Below are 23334 nucleotides of genomic sequence, written 5' to 3'. Positions count from 1 at the left end.
ATTTTTTTTGGAATGCGTTTAGTTTGCTTTTAACTTCTAGATGCCGATGCAAATTTATCACGGTTTGAAAGAGACACGTGCCAGTGATTTAGGCCGAAGATGCGAGGGCACATTTGTTGCTGAATCATCGTCACTGTTTTAACTAGACGGGCGGGATCCATTGTGTCCGAGAGTGACTCAATAACTCCCTCTTAAGCGCAGAATGAATAATAAATCACATGCGACCACCCTCCCAACATCGGCATTTGCCAGGGTGTCCCGGTGCCTGGCAGGCGCAAAAGAACCATAACAGCCAAGACAAACAGACTCAAGAAAGTTTTTCCCAAGAACTGTCGCCATACTCAACTGAAGTTCTGCACCTAGGAGGACCTAATCAAGACTTATCTTGTACTGCACTAAAACCCCATAGGCTGCTAACCACTTAAGTCACTTTTGTACCTACTTATTTATGTGACCACTTATTTATGGAGACTATTTATTTATTACTTATTTATTGATGATTTTTTTATCATTTATTTTGTTTGTTTGTTGTTGTTATTTGTGCCCTTAGTGGTGAAGCTTTAAATCTCATTAAACGTGTATAATGACAATAAAAGCATTCAATTCAATCCAGTGAGCATTACGTTTTGTAATACCGTTTTAAACCAATCAGCGGCGCTGTTGCCCTTTGTAAGCAGGGCAAATCTTTAAATTGTGCGTGTTGAATGAACTGGGATTCGAATTTCAAATGAATAAACATTGATTTCTGACCATTCTAAACATGCAATGCGAAAATATAATGTATGGAAGGTACAAAATGAAGTAGTATTAGGATGACCACCAGTGTTCGTCCACAGGCCCGCCCCTTTCCAGCCAATCTTAATAAAAGGTTGAGCTCGTTACCAAGAGACGTCTTCTGATTGGCAAGTACAGATGTCAATCACAAGTTGCTTTCCTGATAAGACGCGCACAGACCACGCGTGGGACGCTCCAACTGAAAAGTGTTAAAATCCACTCGGAGAGGCACTACGAGAAAGAAAAGGTTGAACTTCGCCTTTTTAAATGAAAAATAACGGCAGCACTTTGGCATCTTGACGAAAAGGCTTTTTTTGGTTCAATACACTACGGGTTAACTTGTTGCTTCTTTTCGCCAACGGTCTTGCACGAGTATTCGCCCACCTGAGTGGCTAACATGACTTAATTTCGACGTTGAGAAAAAAATGTATTTTTGTTTTTGGTGGTTTTTTTGGCCATGAGTTGCCTGTTTTGGACTGTGATAATGAAGTGTGGAAGTCGCCTCCTCTCGCCGCTTTGGACAAGCAAGCCGGCGTTCAGGTGTCTCGCCCGGCCACAACCGACTGATGAGGAGGCGCGCACAGCCGTGACAGCAGCCGGAATTTGACACACTTTTTGGGGCAAGGGGATGCCAGGGAGGCTCTGACGACCGAGAGCGAGCGAAACTTGCTACTTGTTGGTTGCCGGAGGAGCTATGGCCTCGGAGGTCGTGTGCGGGCTGGTCTTCAGGCTGCTGCTGCCAGCCTGCCTTGCGGGCGGTGAGTTTTTAATTCATTTTTTTTACCCCCAAAACGTCGTCTTTTCATTCCGGCATGGAGATGGGTGGCGGGTGACGTCACCGCCTTGTTTACACCATGCACTTCCACTAAAATTACCCAAAAGAACTTTGGAATTAACGCTAAATGCGAATTTACATTCTGATTATTCCTTTTATAGGGCCATTGAATATTTATTGTACTTAAAAAAAACTATTATCTAAATTCGTGGACATTATATTGGGCCTTCATCACTTAAAATGCCTCTATGTGGACACCAAGTCTTTATTTTTCTTCATTATAATGATGTTTTACTATGAAATAAAATGATACAACAATTATATATTAATACAAACAAAATTGATAACATTACAATGAATGTTAGGACCCCTAAACACTACAAAGTTCTGTATAAATGTGTTTAAAATTTATAGTATGTACAGTATTTATGACTGGCCAATCAATTTAATGAAGGAAATATTTTAAATTTACTGTCAAGTACAAGGAGCCTTTAAATGTTACTTTCCTTTACCTGTGTAAAGGTTTTTATTTTTTTAATTTTAACTTTTGGAGCCACTGGCTTGATTCATGTTGCCTTCTTAACTGCCTGGGAAAATAACTTAAACATACGCACTTCTCTTGAGGTAAAAAGAAAATGGATATTTTTTAATGCAACATTTTAATGACGGCACAATCTTTCTCAACCTTTGCTCGAGTCATTCAGCCATCTATTTTTGACTACGTTAAATCTGTTAATAACATGGACAGCTGGCGCATATACTGGCTGTTAATGCGCGAAAGGAACACAATACCCCGGATTGGTCGCCCGTCATTCACAGGGGATGCTAAAGAAATAGAAAACCAGTCACATTAAGTGTTACATTTTTCCACCCTGCCTGCATCAAAATCACAAATTATCAGTGACCAACATGAGGTACTGCGTTGTAAAAAGAAAATTACCTTAGCATATCTGTACTTACCTTTCTATCACAAGAATAACCATATTTTTTTAGTGTTATATTAAAATCTTACCTTCAAGGCACCGTTGGGGAAAAAAAGACTTTTACCACTTAATGGCTTACATGTTCCTTTGCATACTGTGATATTTTTTAAGGTGGATGTTATTAAATTAGCCTTTTGTTGTTGTTGGCAAATTATGTTATTTGAGGCTAAAATAATCCAACATCATAATATTTGCGAGAAGTTAAATTATCCACCCAAAGGAGTAATGTTGTCTTCCTGGCTCTATGGGGAAAAGGAACTTTGTCACTTTTTTATGTGCAAATGACAGCCGCTAAAATAAAAGACGCAAGGTCAGGGCTTAAATCTGTCAGACGGGGTCAGAGGTCATGTTGAAAATTCCGCTAAAATGTACGCGGATTGATGCAGGTTTATTTACCAAAGCGTTGCGTGACTGGGAACGTAAAATCATACACAATCCGAATTAACAAACAAGTTTGCAGTACATTTGTAGTATATAGTGTAAATAATACCAGATAGTACAACTAAATTGATTACATTTGGACATGGGGAGTTTAATCCTCGACCAATAAGCATTTTCCACTTTTTGGTGCACCAAAAAGAGGAAAAAAATCCAGAAAAAAATCTTGTAAACTTTTATTTTAAAGGAAAAACAAGTACAAAATGCACTACGACCTCCCGGCTCCCTTTCTACTGGCTAACTCGAATCCTACTGGTGATAATAAACCTGTAATTTGAATTTGAGACAACAAAAAAAGAACATATTGAAACTAGTTGATCTTTAATTGTGTGCCAATAAGTTCTTTTTCCTATCCGACAGTTATCAAACCTTTCCGACACGCCTTTTCCAAAAAGGAAAAAATAACCTGGAGTTTGTGACTACTTCTCATTGAGCTTCACTTGTCGTGTGGTCACCGTGGTCCGCATCTATGAAACGCTGTTTACTTTCAGGTGTTTAAGCGGCCATTTTGTGGTCAAGCCACAAATGCGAAACGGTCCCACCACAGTCTCAATAGTGTTTTTATTTATTTATGTATTTTTAAATGTAAGCCCAGCTATAATGCACTAGCATCACCGCACCGTTGTTTCCGGAAGCCATCGCCAGGTCATGCATGGGCTCCATTAATTGGCGGAAAGCCGTTTTAACACCATGAATTAATAATGCGGCTCGCCGGCGAGAGAATTGACTTGCCTTTTATCGTAAGCATAGCTTTTAAATAATTTATGGCTTTCTGGGAGTGCAAAAGGAGCACTCCTGTACGTCTCTACGTCGCCGCCCACAGGAAGTCAATTGGAACGCGTAGTGCGGGGCGTCGTGGCGGCGACGACGGCGATGATACCGGCGGTTGTCGTCGGTCGAGTTCTTAGCGCCTGTTTGCAAGCGAGTCAATTTAAACGTGGAGAGAAATTGAACGCCACAATTGACCTCGGCAATAATGCCGACTGGCTGAAAGACCCGTGTGCGGTCTTTTGGTCGCCGGTCTTTTGGTCGCCCGGACCCAAACAACGGGCGACCAAAAGACCGGCGACAAAACAAGGTAAAACAACACGGTCTACGCATCAATAAAAGCCAACAATGGCCCTGAGCAGTTTCACTGAGCCGACCTGTGAGTGTATAAGAGTTTGTATGTACATGCGTTGTCCCTTTAAGAAGCGACGTCCGTCAGGGTCTTAACAAGTTCTCCAACAAAAAACAATCAAAGTCCGGGAAATTTAGAGCTTTTCTTTAGCCTAATAATAGGGCATGAAGTATGATGACTAAATAATAATTCGCAGTTTGTATTTAGGGAATTTGAGCAACGATTTAAATGGTAATTATCAATAACCTTCCGGGCGACCAAAAGACCGGCGACCAATCGACCGAGTACCAAAAGACCAAACGCTGGCTCCATAGAAATATTTGCACGGAAATTGGACGGGCCCGTCGGTGTCCGGCAGGTTTGCAGCCAAGAGATAAAAAGTCACCAAAGTCGGTCGGGGGCCCCTCAGAGTGACGACTGAGCACAGCAGATGTTTTTGCTTTCTGGGACTCAAACACCTGCCACTTCCTTCCCGTCCACTATCACCCGCCAGCAATCCCCACAACGGCCGATTTCGTTACGTATTGGCTTTTTAACGCTCCTGTCTGCCCGTCGTCCGTCTTGCATCACCTCTTTTGATACTCCACAGTTACAGAATCCTTGTGTACACAATTGTACAACAGCCACCACAGCTGTTTGCCACCAGTGTGTAGTTACACACACACACACACACACACATACACACAGTTTATGGGTGCTAATATTGTGCATGATGATGCTAATGTTTTCCTTTTTTTAATTGAACTGCTGATATGCAACTCTGAAGTCAACAAATAACTCAGAAGAGCATCATCATGCACTTTAGTTTTGCCTCCGACTATTTTTTTTATTTTTATTTCAAGAAAATTTGCAACAGTGCTTCTTTTTTGTTGATATTCTGTCGATCTGTACCCTCCAATTGGGTTGAAACCGGCCCGCCCCCTGCGTGTCGTTAGCTACGATTGGCTCCAGCACCCCCGCGACCCTTGTGAGGATAAGTGAATCAGATAATGAATCAATTATAAAGATTAGCAAAGAAAAGTTGCTAAATCCGCTCCAACTATCTTGCTAATACTGGATTATAATATAATATAATAATATATATATAATAATATAAAACTATAATAATAAACTGGATGTCAGTGTTTCAGTTAGCATTTGCCATGTTAGCATGATACATGTTTAAAAGCAAAAAGTAGAAATGATCAAACCTTTTTTTATTTTTTATTTTTTTAAGTACAAGTTTATCAAAAACAAATGATGTGTGATTGAAGACAAGAAAGTAAAGTCAAAGTGTGCCAAGGGGTGACTTCATATGCTTCTCTTTAAAAAAAGTCTTTAGCCCGTTTCAAATTCCTCACTTATCGCCTGCGGTGCTGCACTGCACCTCCTTAACACCCCGTTTATGTTTCTGGGCCCAAAGTCGGACTTCTTTGTGGTTTTCTGGCTGCCTTTTGCGGCTTTTTAAAAGACGAGAAGAGACAAAAGCTCGATTCAACTTTTTCTTTTTTGCTTCATGTGATATATGAAAACAAAAGATGCTTATTATTTTTTTATAGATCCCCCGGCTGTGACTCACCAACGGCAGACGGGAAGCATGTGGTCAAGCGTCTGCAGATAAATACTGCTTCTTGCCGTTGCCTATATTCTTAATAATTAGATTAAGCTTTGAGTGTAAGAGCACTTATGTGGGCGGAGCCTTGGCCAATGTTGGTGAATAGCACCATTGAGTGGGCAAAGATAAATAAAAACTTAAGTTACCTTTTTTTTTTGGCTAGTCAAAGACGTGCTTGTTGATTTTATTGCACAAAGGGAGAACCTGACTCTGCGCATAACTTCAGAAAAATGGAACGTGTGTCGAAAAGGAAGACGCCCGGCACGATAACCCCGAGCATGATTGTTATGCCTGATAAAGACGATATATGTATTTTGCTTTTAGTTACTTGGCTGTATTGGAGCTGTTATGTAATGCTGTTTTGATTTATACGTAAGCTGATTAATACTCCGTATTATCATGTACACACACACACATGTATATATATATATATATATATATATATATATATATGTGTATATATATATATATATATATGTATATATGTGTGTGTATATATGTGTGTATGTGTGTGTATATATGTGTGTGTATGTATATGTATATATGTGTATATATGTATATATGTGTGTATATATGTATGTATGTATATATGTGTATGTATGTGTATATATGTATATGTGTGTATATGTGTATATGTGTATATATGTATATATGTGTGTATATGTGTATATATCTATATATGTGTATATATCTATATATGTGTATATATCTATATATGTGTATATATCTATATATATGTGTATATATCTATATATATATGTATATGTGTATATATGTATGTGTATATGTGTGTATATATGTATATATATGTGTATGTGTATATGTGTATATTTGTGTATATATGTGTATATATGTATATATGTGTATACGTATTATATATATATACATATATACACATGTGTATATATATAACGTGTATATATGTGTATATATGCGTATGTATGTATTAGCTTAGCATAATACTCTACAGGGAATGGAGTTGATGACCCCTTGCCAACACTTTTCTGCTTTTTTCCCCCAGCTTGTCTCTTCAGGTACAATGTCCTCTCCCTCATCTACCTCATCTACCTCCTGCTTATTCCCCTCTTCCCCGAGCCTTCGTGTACCACCATGCAGGGTAAGATGCAAAAATTGAAAGATTCCAATTTTGTCTAGGATAATATGTATAGCAAAAACTAATATTTTCATTTTAAGAATGCACATTAACTGTTTCACTTCATATTAAGAAAAAAAAGAACTATGCAGACCAGCATGACACTTTCATTGACAAAAAAACCTGGGTGTAATTATAAACATGATATAACATTTAATCCAATCTGCAATAAAACTTTTAGACTAGACTACGAGAAAAAAAAATCGGAATAACCTGTATTGGATTGTGGTTACCACATGAAAAAAAAGAGTGTAAAAGCTTTTTTGGCTTTAATTGGAAGGGCTAAGTAAAAATCCGTTTGGCATTTCTTCATCATTCCCGATTTGCTCTTCAACTCAAACATTCCTTAACTTTTAACGCCTATGAATTTCAAACAAACGCTGAGGTTTCTTTCGCGCTGGCGGTTTGGGTTGCGGTCACCCAGGAGAACACCTCTCACCACGCCAGAAAGAACCCGCGGCTCTCAATAATATAGAAATGCATTTGGGGGCAGCGTCCGCGGCGTCCGCGGCGTCCACGGCGTCCACAGCTGAAATAACAATCAGGAAGTGGAGCGGCTCATCCAGAGTGGACCACTTATATGCTCATCAATAGTTAAAGAGTCAAGGGAGGGGAATGTTTAGCCATCTATGAATTGTGTCTTATTATGTCATGATCAGTATAACCGCATACTGTCGTCCCCTTATCGATTTCATTTGGGAGCACTGCATGTAGTTTTAAACTTATTTGTTGTGGAATGTCACTTGTTAGGAGCTTTCACCAAAAGTCTGAGAATACACAAACTTTTTGGTGAAAAGAAAGATGACAAGCCAAAGCGTGACATTGAACTGGATATTTCTTGTTTTTGTGGTAGCGCTAAGAAAAAAATAAAAAAGGCCTGACGGAGGGTTTTTTCATGGTAGAATCATAATTTATTCCAGATTGACAAACAAGAAACATGCCCTGACTAATAAATATGATTTTGTTCATTAATATGCGCTGTCCCTTATGAAATAACTCACATTAATATCAATCTTTTTTGTTTTTTTTTTGTCATTTTTATGACATGTTTTTTCTCATAATTCATGTTTGTCCCACCAAAATAGTTCAGAAATTTGGATTGGTGTCATCTCTTGATTTTTTTTTTTTTTTGGAACCAAAAAATACGATGCGCAGTATAGCCGTGAAAATAAGGTGTTTTTACAATATCTTTATACCTCTATTGCCGTCAATGGCAGCCGATGAGTTACTTAAAATAAACAAATCATTTAAAAATATATATTTTAGCTTATTCCAATCTCCTGGTTAACAATTAAAAGTAGCCCTTTGCAGCCTTTGATTTTCTGTAAGTGGCCATTAGAGAAAAAAGTGGTTTAATCCAACCGCGGCCATCGACCAAAACAGGGCGAAAAAGATCTGCAGCCAAAAGCCAAGTTGCTTCTTTGCACCAATTTTGCCTTTTGGAATGCGTCCAAACAGCCCACCTCTCCGCGTTTACAAGCCTTCTTTTTCCAGGCTTTGCGACCGCCTGGGGAATCGAGTGGGGAAATTAACGCTAATTGCGCAAAGTTTTAACCCGCCTGCCGTCATCCAGCAGATTTGATCAAATCCCAGCCAGTAGCGCTTTACCTGAGACGGAGGATCGTAAAACTCCACCGTCAGGTCGGAGGAGAGCAGTAAATGTCGTAAAAGTTAAGAAGGGGGGGGAAAAAAGCAATGGAGAGGGTTTTTTTTCCACACACAACAAATAATACTTAAACCTGCTCGCATCAAAAACTAGTCCCAGGATCTCCATCAAAGGAGTTCCCACTGTTGCCTGCTGTCTCCATGGCAACAATTGCTATAAAGGTGCACACATGTGCAACAGCTGGGGCAGTTTTCTTGGATTGGAGCCTTGGGAAGAACATGTGGCTCCAGGGAAGGTCATTAAACAAGACCACTCACCGCTATCTTCACCAGAGGGGCCATACTTCATGGAAGGGAGACTTTACACTTTTTTGTTACATCACAAAGTGTGTCAGAAAACAGGAAAAGCACAATAAAACATTTTTTACAAACCCAAAGAAATGCTTTGTTTTGTCCTTCAGCCAATTAGAAGGTGCGTTGGAGATGGATGGTTAAGATTCAAGGGAGTTTCGTTGAAGGAATAAAAACAACTTTTGGGATGAAATAGAACACATGTGTCAAAGTGGCGGCCCGGGGGCCAAATCTGGCCCGCCGCATCATTTTGTGTGGCCCGGGAAAGTCAATCATGAGTGCCGACTTTCTGTTTTAGGATCAAATCAAAAAGTATAGATGTATATTTAATTTCCTGATTTTCCCCCTTTTAAATCAATAATTGTAATTTTTTAATCCATTGTTTTTAGTTCAAAAATCATTTTGTAAAATCTAAAAATATATTTTAAAAAAGCTAATATAAACATTGTTTTAAATCTATACAAAACTGAATATTCAGGGCTTTTAATCCAGTTCTTTTAATCCATTTATAAAAAAAAAAAAATCTCAATATTATATGTAAAATGGTCCGGCCCACGTGAAATCAAGTTGACGTTAAAGCGGCCCGCGAACCAACCCGAGTCTGACACCCCTGAAATAGATCTTTATAATGCGAGTAATTTTACGACAAAGGATAACCACCATTTTTTTTGTGTGTCTTCCGTCCAGGCTACACTGGGCGTCTACTGCAGTCACTGTGTTTTACCAGTTTGTCCTTCCTGCTGCTGCACATCATTTATCAGATTACGGTCAACAGCCTCCTGGCCGGCAACTCCATCAACCCAGATTTCAACTGTAAGTACCTCGGTAGAAGGGTTTTATTCTGTTTGTGTTTTTAGTCTTTGTTGGTTATTATGTTCTGGATTTGAAATTTGGCTTTTTTTCCCCCATGTCCTCTTAAGATCGAGGTGTCTTTGAACACATCATCTCCAGTTTTCAGGCCGTGTATTTAAAAAAAATTAAGTCTTTTTTGTCTTAAAATCTCTTTCAGATCTTTAGTTTACTTTTTGGTGAGCATCATCTTCTCAATCAATCAATCAAAATCCTTTATTGTCATAATTTACAGCTGCGTTTAGCGAAATTGGTGGTGCTACTCCACAAAGTGCGTTTTCCCAGTAAAAAAAGTAATATAAAAATATAAATAGTCCCATCCTAGCAAGGTAAATTCTACAATATTGCACAATCTAAGATATTTTATATTATATTTAAGAATACGTGTCTTGGATTTTTAGATGTTGTTTCTCCCGCATCTTCTTTTTAATGGCGCTTTTGTGCAGGTCTTCTTCCTGCTTTTGTCTACTGTTGTGGCATACTTTTGGTTGGGGATGGAAGTGGCTGACAAAAAGTTATTGCACTTAATTATGTAAACATCTGTGGCGGTGAGATCTCTCAATTTCAGATGCAATCCTCTGGGAGTTAGCAACTTTGAAGCTATGATTAATGGCGAGGCTTCCGGCCCGCAAAAAGTGCTTCTTCCCTCACAAATGGGACCTAATGAAAATGTCTAGTTGGATGCCAGCTAGGCAGAAAACTCCATTAACAGATTACTCAACGTAATTAACAAATGTCAGTCATGCAAAATTTACACTTGTTTTTTTAGAATGTTTAAATTAAGATACCAATAATATCTCATTGAATTCAGTTTTATCTCACATTACTCCTTTTTAAATACCCGGATCTAATAAACAAATCATTTCACTCTTGATTTTAGAATTGATGTCACCCACTCTGCTACGTCACCCTCATTGTTATCTAATTAATTACCAATGCACTATTCAGAAATTAATCCGTGTATTTTGATGTTTTAGCCCAAATACAGTATACAGTAATTTCTCGAATATCGCGGTTAATGTAGAGCAGACATAGCTGTGATAATCGAAAAATCGCAAAGTAGGGTCACCCCTATTTAACTATTTACTTTATTTCTTTCAGTGCTGAGTTCTAGTAGCAAGAGTGGCTTCCGCTTACGAGTTTCAGCATGGATTTTCACATTTTTACGAACTTAATTTTTTTAATAATTGATAGCAGAAAAAATTGCAATGTAGTGAAGTCGCAATAATCGAAAAATCGAAAAAAGAGGGTCACCCCTATTTAACTTTTTTCTTCCGCTTACGAGTTTCAGCGTGGATTTTCACATTTTTACGAACTTAATTTTTAAAAATAATTAATAGCAGAAAAAATCGCAAAGTAGTGAAGTCGCGATAATCAAAACATTGTAAAATAGGGTCACCCCTATTTAACATTTTTCTTCCGCTTACGACTTTCAGCGTGGATTTTCACATTTTCATGAACTTAATTTTTTAAAATATAATGAATAGCAGGAAACAAAATCGCAAAGTAGTGAAGCCGCGATAATCGAGGGATTACTGTGTACACACAAAATTCAGAAAGCGCTGCTCTTCAGCCAACAAAACGGCATTTTGAAGGAGTAGAAAATGACGTAAAATTTGTGACGGTTGGGCTATGATAAGACCCTCCATGGCCCCTCCTCCTTGAAGTCAACTCCACCCAAGTCTTTGACAGTTGACAAGTCACAAGACTCCACACTATTTCTAATTATGCACACACACACACACAAATACACACCACGTTGAGTCAGCACATAGGAATGATGGGTAAGTGTTAAGGAAAAGGCGGTGGCCAGTGAATGACCTGCCGAAGCAGCTGGAGCTGCTGAGGGTTTCCTCTATCCTCCTCCACTTCACGCTGACCCACTCGTTGGGAGGAAATAGAAGCATTTCGGGGAGGAACCGCCTGAATTTGAAGGAAGGCTTCTTGTTTACGCCCAACGCAGAAGGAAAGCCTGTCAAGGGCTTCAATACCAGATTTAGAAAGGTCAGATCAGGGAGGCAATGACTTGAAATACAGGAAATGCACAAAAAAATGCACCTAAATACAACACATACTGGGATTATTTTTAATAATAGTATACGTCCAAATTTAATGGAGTGGCTTGAGAAGGAATATTTTTTTGAATTTCAGCGCCATCATTAATCAAGCGCAGGAAGGCACTTTTTTGTCGGCAGTAGTATTTCAGATCGTCAACTACTTACACTGCCAGTCCTTCCGAATCAAATGGATTGGGCATCTGTTACTGTTTACGGCAGGGAAGGGTTTGACCTTTGACCTTTAGTTTCCCTTTAGTTTATGCCACATGTGTCAAAGTGGCGGCCCGGGGGCCAAATCATGCCTGCCACATCATTTTGTGTGGCCCGGGAAAGTAAATCATGAGTGCCGACTTTCTGTTTTAGGATCAAATTCAAATGAAGAGTATAGATGTATATTACATTTCCTGATTTTCCCCCTTTTAAATCAATAATTGTCATTTTTTTAATCCATTTTTTCTGTGTTTTTAGTTCAAAAATCATTTTGGAAAATCTAAAAATATATTAAAAAACCTAAAATAAACATTGTTTTAGATCTATAAAAACTGAATATTTAGGGATTTTAATCCATTTATTAAAAAAATCTAAATATTATATCTAAAATGGTCTGGCCCACGTGGAATCGAGTTGACGTTAACGCGGCCCGCGAACCAACCCGAGTCTGACACACCTAGTTTATGCGCTTTTGTTATCCCACATTTAAACCATGTTTACTATTCTATAGTCTACAAGTCTGCTATGCTATATTGAACATTTCTACAGTATGTACTACTCATTCACCACAATTATATTTTCAAAATTCCTGTCTCATTTAAATGAGCATATTTACCCTTGATATTTAGCATATTTATAATTGATCTTTACCACTGCCGGCCCACGGGCCCCACTTTTGATACCAATTTTGGCCTATTGACACAAGGCTGAAACTAAAGGAACACACGATCACATGGATTTAATGTCGTATCCTAAATGAAGCCGTCGGTGATAGACGACATCCAATCCGTCTTGACGGTCACGCCGTTTTGCGCTGCGACATGACGTATCGTCTCACTTTGCAAACCACGGACTTGTGGTTCTCTTAATTAGTGGCTTAGCAAACAGCCTCTGAGGGTGTAAATATGTCACGCCGAGATCCTCGGTCCACTTGGCAGCGTTTGTCTTCTGGCGGCAAAGTTGCACCGGTTTGTCGGAGGCATTTCAATAGCTGGAAAAGCACTCCCGCTTCTCCAGAACGACGTTCGGGGACATTTGAAGCGCTCGGAAGACGAGGCCTTTGAGACCCAATGAAGGACTTCTGTTCATTAACTCGCCGACTGCCATCGACAGCCCTAGACGTCCAATCCATTTGAACTTGCAGGGGGGTGCCAATCCTTTCACTTCAAATGGATTGGATGTCTACTAGTCTTAAATTCGTTCCAATTGACAGCAGAAAGACTCATTCACCTTATTTGATCCTCTCAGCTGATTTTTATTGAGACATTTCCAATTATGTATGTGTATATGTATAGTACAAGGGTGTCAGACTCAGGTTGGTTTGCGGGCCGCGTTAACGTCAACTCAATTTCATAGATACTTAGATAGACTTTTTATAAATGGATTAAAAGAACTGGATTAAAAGCCCTGAATATTCATTTTTTTATAGATCTAAAACAATGTTTATTTTAGCGTTTTAAAAATATATTTTTAGATTTTACAAAATGATTTTTGAACTAAAAAACACAGAAAAAATGATTTAAAAATTACAATTATTGATTTAAAAGGGGGAAAATCAGGAAATTTAATATACATCTATACTCTTCATTTTAATTTGATCCTAAAACAGAAAGTCGGCACTCATGATTGACTTTCCCGGGCCACACAAAATGATGCGGCGGGCCAGATTTGGCCCCCGGGCCGCCACTTTGACCTAGTGGTATGGTATATATATTTTTTGAAGTTTTGACATTTTTTTAATCATTTTTTATAATATTTTTTTTCTTAACTAAAAATGAACTATTTCAGGTTTCCATTGTTTTTAAGTGAATTGTGATATATAATGTGATTTTTTTTTTTTAAAGTCACTTTTTTTTTTAAACGTCCTCACCTTTCTTTTATCCAAGCTTTTGTTTTAAACCTTTCATTTTGAATACTCAAACACATTCATTTCCAAACTCTGTAATTTATTTTTCACTTTTTTACTGTTCTTTGCGCCGTGTGGTCCTGCATCCCTCTCCCGTTCCGTCGCCGCGTACAAACCAGAACCGCCTTGTTGTTATCTTGCTTATCCTTAATATTCCTAAACACTCCCCAAACATTTTCTCTCCGTGCAGGTTCCGCGTGGGAGAAATCCATCCGACAAATTGGATTTGAGAGGTAAGCTTCCAAGCAAGTCTGACCACAAATGCGCACCTAATAACATTATTCTCCGTACGTTTCATTGCTCTTTGCTCAGGGTTTTAAGTGTTTAAGTGTGGCGTTTTTTTTTTAAATGTATTTATTTATTTTTCCTCTTAAGCCGAGAACGTGGACGCTGCACCGTTCTTATCTCAACGTTGAGCAATTTGGTCGTCAGGAACAGCGAGACTGACTAATGTTTTGGGGAAGGGCTGACTCGGCAGCGGGAGGATTCTTACACAATGCTGACGTGACCACACTTGGTCCAGTTGGCCTCCTTTGCGACTTTTTAACACAGAGAACGCAACTGGCCTAGCTCAATTGACGCAAAAAAAACCAATACAGACGTCTAGATCAGTGTTTCCCAACCTTTTTTTGAGCTGAGGCACAAATCTCGAAATCTCACTTAAAACTATGTCACCTACATCAACATTATAAAGTCGTTCTCATCAAAGTTTTATTAACAGGAATGAAATAATCCCTACCAAATTATTCCAAAATTGATTTTTTTTTCACACCGATCTAACGTCATCAAAGTTGATGTCTGCAGATTTCGTCCAGCTTTCATTTCGACTGATGTTAAAATAATTAATGCTATGTTTTTTTAAAAATCTTATTTTGATTGATGACTTTTTTTCCCCAATATTACGCAAAAAGTCATGTGATCTCAGAGACTTTACGTCACCAAAAGGTGATGCCTCTGGACCAAACAGTTCCGTAAAAACAAGAAAATGACTTAAATCTTGTAATATTACGACATTTTTTTTCCTTCCCAATATTATTTCAAGCAACTAACATAATAAGAAAAGCCGTTTTGTGCTCATGGAAACTTAACGTCGACGAAAGTTGAAGCCCGGAAAACCAAAGAGATAATATTACGATTTGAATCTTGTTATAGTACAATCTATGAATTCATATTTCATTTTTAACCTCATAATAGTTCAATTTTAATCTCTTAATATTAAGATGTCTCTCTTGCATTATTACGATGTATGACTTCTTGTAATTTCCCGCGGCACACTAGTTGGCAAACACTGGACTAGATGATGTGCGTTTGCACACTGAGAAGTGGCATCTTTCAAAAAAGATATTAAAATCCATTTCCGGAAGAGAAGCGAGCGTTTGAACCATCCCGATTCCTCTCGACGCTATCGTAGACGCCGTCCGTGGCGGCGTCTTTTCCGGGCAGCGTAACGACCTGACCATGATGGCAAAGAGCACTTTGGGGTCCCTCTGTGGCTTCCTGATGAAAACTAAATACAGTTAGCCAGCCGCCATGTCTGCGCCTAAGTATAAGAATGTCAATGTTAGCCACTGCGGCTACTTTGCTAGCTTTTTATTTATTTTTTTAAATCTCCAGTCAATACCCATCAGTCCGAGGGAATGTGTTTATGTGTGTGTGTGTGTATTTTCCAGGCCTGGAGTTAGAACATTTTTTTTTTTAAATGTACTGATTGACATAATGACCCCAAAATTTCCACAAATTCTGTTTGTTGTCAACACTGTTAAAAACAAAAGTCGACACTCAACACTTATAACCTTTTTTTTATGACAAGGGACTGTTTTTGGACGTTTAAAAATGGTTTTTGCTTGCACTTGATTTTTTAAACTTTACTGGGAAAATGGCTTTTTTTGTCATAAAAAATAAAACTTATTTTTGTTTTTCATCATAAAAAAATAAAAAACATTATTTTTGTTTTTCCATAATAAAAAATAAGAATTATTATGTTTGTTTTTCATCATGAAAAATAAAAAAATATATTTTTTAAGTGATCCCTAATGATTATTTTGGATTTTTTTATCATTATATATCCATTGGAAAATTATAAAGTTAAAATATATACAAACAGAAATAAACTGGTTATGGCCAAAAGTTACACAAGAACTATATTTCTTAAAGACATTTTTTTTAAATCTTTGTGTGCCATTGAGAGCAATAGATGTCCAATTCATGTAAACTGGGAGGGCTGACCATGGTAGCCAATGAGTGCCCTTATAAGGGTAAGAAAATAAAAGTCATAATTTGCACATGAACGTGTTAATGAGATTCAGGATGGGTTTCTGTTGACCATAAAACAAAAGTAAGAACAATACTTTGGGCGATAAAACACCACTTTTAAGGGATTTTGGAAAGCTGTGAGTCATTTTGGGACAATCATGACACCTTGTAAATGTCGTCCTCAAGTGGCGCCACAAAATCTCACCCAGCCACGCCAATCCCAACACTACCGTAACTTGGCGTTTTCTTTTTTGGGGTGTTTTGTTTTGTTTTGTTTTTCCCCCACGCAACCTTTGCTATAACTACTAGTCTCGTTTTATGATTATTAAGCGTTGCCCTGAACATTCTCTCGTACTTAGTCACTTGTTTACGGCGTTGTGTGAGAAAACATCGGAATTTATTTCATTCAGTCGCACGCGAAAACCAAGAATACAAACAATACCTGAACAAACGGAAGAGCTATTGTTTCGACGTGGTGCGTTCATGCGAGGTGGGATTTTCTAACCTTTTTTTTTTGGTCTTGTTTTCTCAGCGTGATCGGCGCGGACGCCGGCAACGGCATCAGGGTGTTTGTACCAGATATCGGCATGTGCGTGGTGGGCGGGGCCATCTGGTTTCTGTGTCGCAGTCTGGTCCAGAAGAGGCCGCCCGAGGAGATGGCTCAGGACAACGCCCAATTCCAAGCGGAGGAACAAGTACGATTTGGATTTCAAAAAGTTCTCATCGTATAGTTTGGCAAAATACAAAAATGAATGGACTTATTTGCAAAAGTTTTTCTTCTCCCAAACTAGAGTAGTAAGTATTCACTACAAAAGCTAATAATAAATGACTATGTGCACAATTTTAATAAATACAACAGGGAAGTGGTTTCATTGATCAAATCAAAAAATAGGGATATCCCGGTATCCAAATATTTTTTCCCAATTTGAACAAAGCTATCACAACATTATATGGTATTTCATTTTTTACCTAGGTCTACATTGTCTTGTGTGTCTTGTGTCTGTCCTGCTACTGCAACCAAGAAATTTCCTGAATACAGGATGAAATAAAGTTCTAACCTAACCTAACCTAATCAATTAAAAGGGTGATTTCATTGTTGCAACCCAAAGGAAATGGACGAAAGGCTGAGCTTGGAAGATCACATCCTGCTGGAGGAGGACTCGGACGGAGGCTACGAGGCCGAGGAAGACGAGGACGATGACGACGAGGGCGGCGGAGGCGAGGAGCTGGACGAGGAGGAAGAGGAAGAAGCCAGGGAGAGCGTCAAGAGGAAGATCCTGCGGCTGCTGCCGGAGGTGGCCTCTAAAGTCAAGGAGATCATTGGAAACCTGATCACTACGGCCGGGAAAGTGGTGGTGACCATCCTGTTGGGGGCCACGGGTGAGGCGCCGTTCCTCCTTTGTCCCACGAACCGGAGCCGGAAGCCACCATGTTGTTGTTGTTTGTGTGCCGTTTCAGGGATGATGCTGCCCTCCCTCACCTCGGCCGTCTACTTCTTCATCTTTCTCTTCCTCTGCACCTGGTGGTCCCTCCGCCGCACCTTCGACACGCTGCTCTTCAGCTGCATGTGCGTGCTGATGGCCATCTTCAGCGCCGGACACTTGCTGGTTCTCTACCTCTACCAGTTCCAGTTTTTCCAGGAGTCCGTCACGCCCGAAGATGGCTTCATCAGGTCAGGTCCTCCGCCAAAACAGGCTTATCCCGTACCGACGGAAAATTTGCCGTGTCCAATCAGCCTAGCACGCATTTTTGTGTGGCGGTTCACTCTCCCCGGGACGTCGAGGCTTTTACAAGCACCCTTCTCGCTGTATTATGCATGAGGCAGGAGACCGCAATATTTCGCACCTGGACCACACCGTGTGCGGTCGATTGGTCGCCGGTCTTTTGGTCGCGATCTTTTGGTCGCGGTCTTTTGGTCGCCCCGACCGCGACAACGGGCGACCAAAAGACCGGCGACCAAAAGACCGGCGACAAAACAAGGTAAAACAACACGGTCTACGCATCAATAAAAGCCAACAATGGCAATTTGTATGTACATGCGTTGTCCCTTTAAGAAGCTACGTCAGTCAGGATCTTAACAAGTTCTCCAACAAAAAACAATCAAAGTCCGGGAAATTTGGAGCTTTTCTTTAGCCTAATAATTACTAGGGCATTAAGTATGACTAAATAGTAATTCGCAGTTTGTATTTAGGGAATTTGAGCAACGATTTAAATGGTAATTATCAATAACCTTCCGGGCGACCAAAAGACCGACGACCAATCGACCGTGTACCGACCACACACACACACCTTTATTCAATGTTTCATTGAGGCAAAAAGTCTATTACACGTCAATCGTTGCCCTTGAATTTGAAATAGTTCACGTGTCAAACTATTGTTAACAAAGGAAACGGTGTTGTTCCAAGCTTGAACGTATTCCTCCCCGCAGGTACTTTGGCATGTCACCCATTATCCAAACCCACTGCAACAGCACGTGGAAGCTGATCGTGCACCCCGAGCGCAAGTGGCACCACTTTGTCAATCCTGTCATGCTGCTGCTTCTCTACTACACGTTGGCCACGCTCATACGCCTCTGGCTGCAGGAGCCCATCGAGGAGCTTACCGTAAGACCCCATCACTTTTACGCTATTACTTCTAAATAAAATAAAAAAAGGTAGAAACATACAACCAATCACTCCTACCGAGGGGAAATTTAGAGTGTCCAATCAGCCTCCCATGTATGTTTTTGGAATGTGGGAGGAAACCGGAGTACCCGGAGAAAACCCACGCAGGCCCGGGGAGAACATGGAAACTCCACATAGGTGGGCGTGACCTGGATTTGAACCCAGGACCCCAGAGATTTGAGGCCGACGCTCTAATCCAGGGGTGTCAGACTCGGGTTGGTTCGCGGGCCGCTTTAACGTCAACTTGATTTCACGTGGGCCGGACCATTTTAGATATAATATTTAGATATTTTTTTTATAAATGGATTAAAAGAACTTGATTAAAAGCCCTGAATATTCAGTTTTTTATAGATCTAAAACAATGTTTATTTTAGCTTTTTTTAATATATATTTCGAGATTTTACAAAATGATTTTTGAACTAAAAACATTTGATTAAAAAATGACAATTATTGATTTAAATGGGGGAAAATCAGGAAACTTAATGTAAATCTATACTCCATTTTAATTTGATCCTAAAACAGAAAGTCGGCACGCATTATTTACTTTCCCGGGCCACACAAAATGATGCGGCGGGCCAGATTTGGCCCCCGGGCCGCCACTTTGACACATGTGCTCTAACCACTCGCCTCACTGGGCCAAGTTATACTTCCGGGTCATGTTAGAGAAAAAATAAGCAACAAAATGACTGTTTCACAATTTGAATCTTGTAATAATATAATCTATCATTTAATATTCATCGTATTTTGACTTTAACCTTGTAATAGATCCATTTTAATCTCATTACATTCATATGAATTGTTCTCTGTGAATATTACATTTTATGACTTTTTGCAATTTCCCGCGGCACATTGCTCAGCGCTTGTGAAACACTGCCATATATGTACTGTATTGCATTTCCACGACATTCCACACCGTGGTGGAACTTTAATGTCTTTTACGTCGCAGTTAGAAACGCTGCCCTTCTGTCCTGTAATGGAGCTATAGATTGATGTATTTTTTTCCTTTTTCCCCCCCCCCATGTGCGAGGCCATTACTTCAAAGCCTGGCAGGGCTGTATCCGTCCGTCTATTGATCCCACTTGTGTTCACTTTAGAAGATGCTAATAATAAAACATGGTTAGGGTATAAATCCTCCGTTGCCGGCCGGGCGTGTTCAATAATAAGATTATAATGGACCTTGTGTTCTTTTACGGTTTCTCGGGTCATGTTTTTTATTTTTATTTTTTAAATTACGTCTTAGAAAATGTGTCGTTTTCGCCCTGGCTGATAAAGCGACGCAGAAACGGCGGTTGGTTGTTAAACCCCGTTCGGCCATCCGCCAAGGTCGGAAAAAGTGCCTCGAAAGATAGATTCGTTCCAGATATCTAGTGTAAAGTGAAAACAGCATCCTTTGAGATATTCAATATAGCTTCCAACACGAGTTGAGTTCTGTTTGCTAGCTTTCGAGGCACTCTGACAAAATTATACGCAGTTCCGCTCTCACGCAGCCAACCGGCCGTTGCGTTTGGACGGCGTAACGGCACGTGACCGCCAGGGGCGTCGATTCCATTTGGCAAATGTTTCATGTCAAAATACGAAAAAGCTGCTGGAAAAGTGGCGTGGAGTTCAATAATCGTGTACGTTCTAATAAAGTGAAAAATAGATGGCCTATGTTTTCATTCCACAATTTTAGTAAAGTACAGCAAAGAGGTTTTTCTCTGTTAAAAATCGACCGTTTAGCTCACATGTGTCAAAGTGGCGGCCCGGGGGCCATATCTGGCCCGCCGCATCATTTTGTGGGGCTCGGGAAAGAAAATCATGAGTGCCGACTTTCTGTTTTAGGATCAAATTAAAATGAAGAGTATAGATGTATATTAAATTTCTAGATTTCCCCCCTTTTAAATCAATAATTGTAATTTTTTAATCATTTTTTTCTGTGTTTTTAGTTCAAAAATCATTTTGTAAAATCTAAAAATATATTTAAAAAAGCTAAAATAAACATTGTTTTAGATCTATAAAAAACCTGAATATTCAGGGATTTTAATCCAGTTCTTTTAATCAATTTATAAAAAAAAATATCTAAATATTATATCTAAAAGGGTCCGGCCCACGTGAAATCAAGTTGACGTTAAAACGGCCCGCGAACCAACCCGAGTTTAGCTGAAACAAAAAGCCATCAGTGGTTCATTTTTATTTTTATTTCCTTGGGACGCCAATTCGATCCAAAGATGAAAGTCTCCGCCATTCCAACCACAGCGACTATCTGTGTTGTTTCAGGACGACAAGGAGGAAGACGCGTGTGAGGAAGACGAGCCGGTCGGGAACGGTACAAATAACTCAGCCAACAGGAAGAGGCAGATGTGGTGGGGGTCCCGGCAAGGGACTGACCAAAAAAATGTAGGTTTTCTTTCATAAACACTTCAGGATTTTTACAAGTATGACATATTTCCCCAAAAGTATCATTTTAAGCTTTATCTTTAGCCCAAACAGGGCTTCACTATTTGGCAAGTTCACACTGTGCTTTTGGGCCTCTTTATTCCTGGGGGTGTCAAAGGTGCTTTGAGTCCACGCTTGGCATCCAATTTTTAAAGTCAAGTCAAAGTGAAAAATTGATAATAATATTAATATACATAATGAGCTGCCTGCCTCTAATTAAAAAGTGCAAAGCAGTCTTAACCGCTCTTGCCTGGCTTGCTCTTTTTTTAGCTGCTCTCTACCCAGGATGCCATCAGTACAACAGAGGTAACTTGACCAAGATATACTAATGTACTGACCGATGCTTTTATTATTCACTTAGACCACCCGCTTTGTTTGGGTAACTTCATTTGGTTGACTTGAATTACTTTTCGTGCCGTCCAGGGAGTCCTCTGGTTACGACGTCTTGGACCTTACGAGTATCTTTACCGTTTTTTTGTTTTTTTTACCGTGGGTTTTGTAGGTTTAGCCAAAGGAAAAATTACCCTGACACCAATGCTCAGTATAAAAAGGTCAAATTCATAAAAATAAAAAAATGAGACTTTTTTTTTTTTTAATTACCCCAAGTGTTTTGACGTACATTTCGACTTTAACTGTGAAATCCGACGCCTAAATTGAAGTTATGTGGGAACTTGAGGACTCCCTATACTTCTTTACTATTTACTTTTGATACTCTAATCCATGCCTCATTTTCTTGATGACTTTATTTACTGTTTTAGATTACGTACTTCTGCTTAATCTAGTTCACGTTACAATACTTTTTTAGTTGCTTGGATTGTCTTTTTATTTTCATGGTCGACTTTGATTACGTCGTACTTGCTTTTCTTACAGTCCAATTTGCTTAGATGACACTACTGCCCAAACTTCACTTTGTCACTTCTCGTACAAGTATTCGCTTGTTTCAAAGTACTTGATTGTTGTGTTTACTTTGTTAAAAGTTTTGTGAGTATTTGTCCATTTTCTTTATCCTCCTTTCTTCCCAAACTAGGTCGTGCTAGCCCCCAACGGAACCTCCTTTGACTTCACGCTGACCGACAACGGTCCACGCTACCTGGACTTGTACGCCACGCCTCAGTACCAAGACGCCCAGTCCGTCAGCCATGGCAAAGGTCCGTCCGCCGGTCTTAAAATAGAATGCATTGTCAGAATAAAATTCATATTTTAAGGGTTTTAAAATAGAATGCATTGTCAGAATCAAATTTATATCAAAATTTAAAACACAATTCTGTGGAACCTGCACATAAATTTGCAGTGGTTATATTAAAATGTGAATGTATTGGATGTTTAAATGTGGGAAGTTTAATCTGAAACTCTGGAAGTGGAAATAGTTCCCAAGATATCGCAAAAGAATTGATAGCGTTAGGAGTTTATGTGAAAAAGCATTTCAAGTAATTCAAAAAATTAAGTGGTACAGTTCTTGTAATGTGCTAAATTTTATGGATTGTGCCAGCAGAAATTGTGGCCAGCGTCTACATGAATTCCTCCCTTTAATTATTAATTGCATAAAACTAAATAAGGGACAGTTATATAAACATATAAATTTGGACACCCCCCATCCACCCCCCAAAAAATATATGAACGCCACGTACCCCTTATTTTTGAACGGAGCAGAGAAGGAAGACCTCTGCGCGTTTGAGGTGATTCTCCCTCCGGAGGACGAAGACTCCAGAGAGGACAAGTCTGACGAGAGCGAAGGCGACCTAAGAAAGCGTGGCGTGGGAGTAATGGTCAAGGTCTTCCACTTCATCATGAAGCAGAGCTACATCGTCGCACTCATCGCCATGATGGTAAGGCACCGCCATCGATCGCGGACGGTTATACGAGCAGACGGTGGACACAAGTGGCTGCTCATAAGAACATCATGGCCACTGTCTTTCTGGTCACAACTCCTTCGTGTAATGTCTCTACGAGCACTGGGCGGAGCGTTGCATTTTTTTCACTTTTGATTTCCCTTTAGTCAGTGCGAATGGCGTATATACTACTTCTCGTTGGCAAGTGGTCGTGCGGACATTGTGGACATTTGTGTGCATCATTTTGGGAATATTTTGAAGGGAAGACAAAAGCAAACAACCCTCGATAGGTTGCATCTGAAAGTCAGGGTGGAGGCGGGGCAAATAGAGCCAATCCGGGAGAAGAAAGGTATCAAAAT

General features: G+C 39.5%; 1 protein-coding gene across 4 annotated transcripts in view; it reads left to right on the top strand.

Moving 5' to 3' along the window:
- Positions 1–914: 914 nt before the first annotated feature.
- Positions 915–23334, top strand: part of piezo2b (piezo-type mechanosensitive ion channel component 2b) — a 50096-nt gene continuing 27676 nt past the window's right edge. For all 4 annotated transcript variants that reach the window (XM_077615732.1, XM_077615734.1, XM_077615733.1 and 1 more), the window contains exons 1-12: positions 915–1532; positions 6706–6801; positions 9481–9606; positions 14006–14048; positions 16601–16763; positions 17178–17448; positions 17527–17740; positions 18497–18671; positions 20988–21107; positions 21417–21452; positions 22174–22294; positions 22797–22972. In XM_077615732.1, the coding sequence (XP_077471858.1) occupies positions 1469–1532; positions 6706–6801; positions 9481–9606; positions 14006–14048; positions 16601–16763; positions 17178–17448; positions 17527–17740; positions 18497–18671; positions 20988–21107; positions 21417–21452; positions 22174–22294; positions 22797–22972 (1605 nt within the window). In that variant the 5' untranslated portion in view covers positions 915–1468. The remainder of the gene's footprint in view (positions 1533–6705; positions 6802–9480; positions 9607–14005; positions 14049–16600; positions 16764–17177; positions 17449–17526; positions 17741–18496; positions 18672–20987; positions 21108–21416; positions 21453–22173; positions 22295–22796; positions 22973–23334) is intronic.

The sequence above is a fragment of the Stigmatopora argus genome, chromosome 12 (assembly GCF_051989625.1).
Source record: "Stigmatopora argus isolate UIUO_Sarg chromosome 12, RoL_Sarg_1.0, whole genome shotgun sequence".
In the NCBI taxonomy this organism is placed as follows: domain Eukaryota; kingdom Metazoa; phylum Chordata; class Actinopteri; order Syngnathiformes; family Syngnathidae; genus Stigmatopora; species Stigmatopora argus.
Note: the sequence above shows the minus strand (reverse complement) of the source record. Positions and strands in the feature narration are given on the sequence as shown.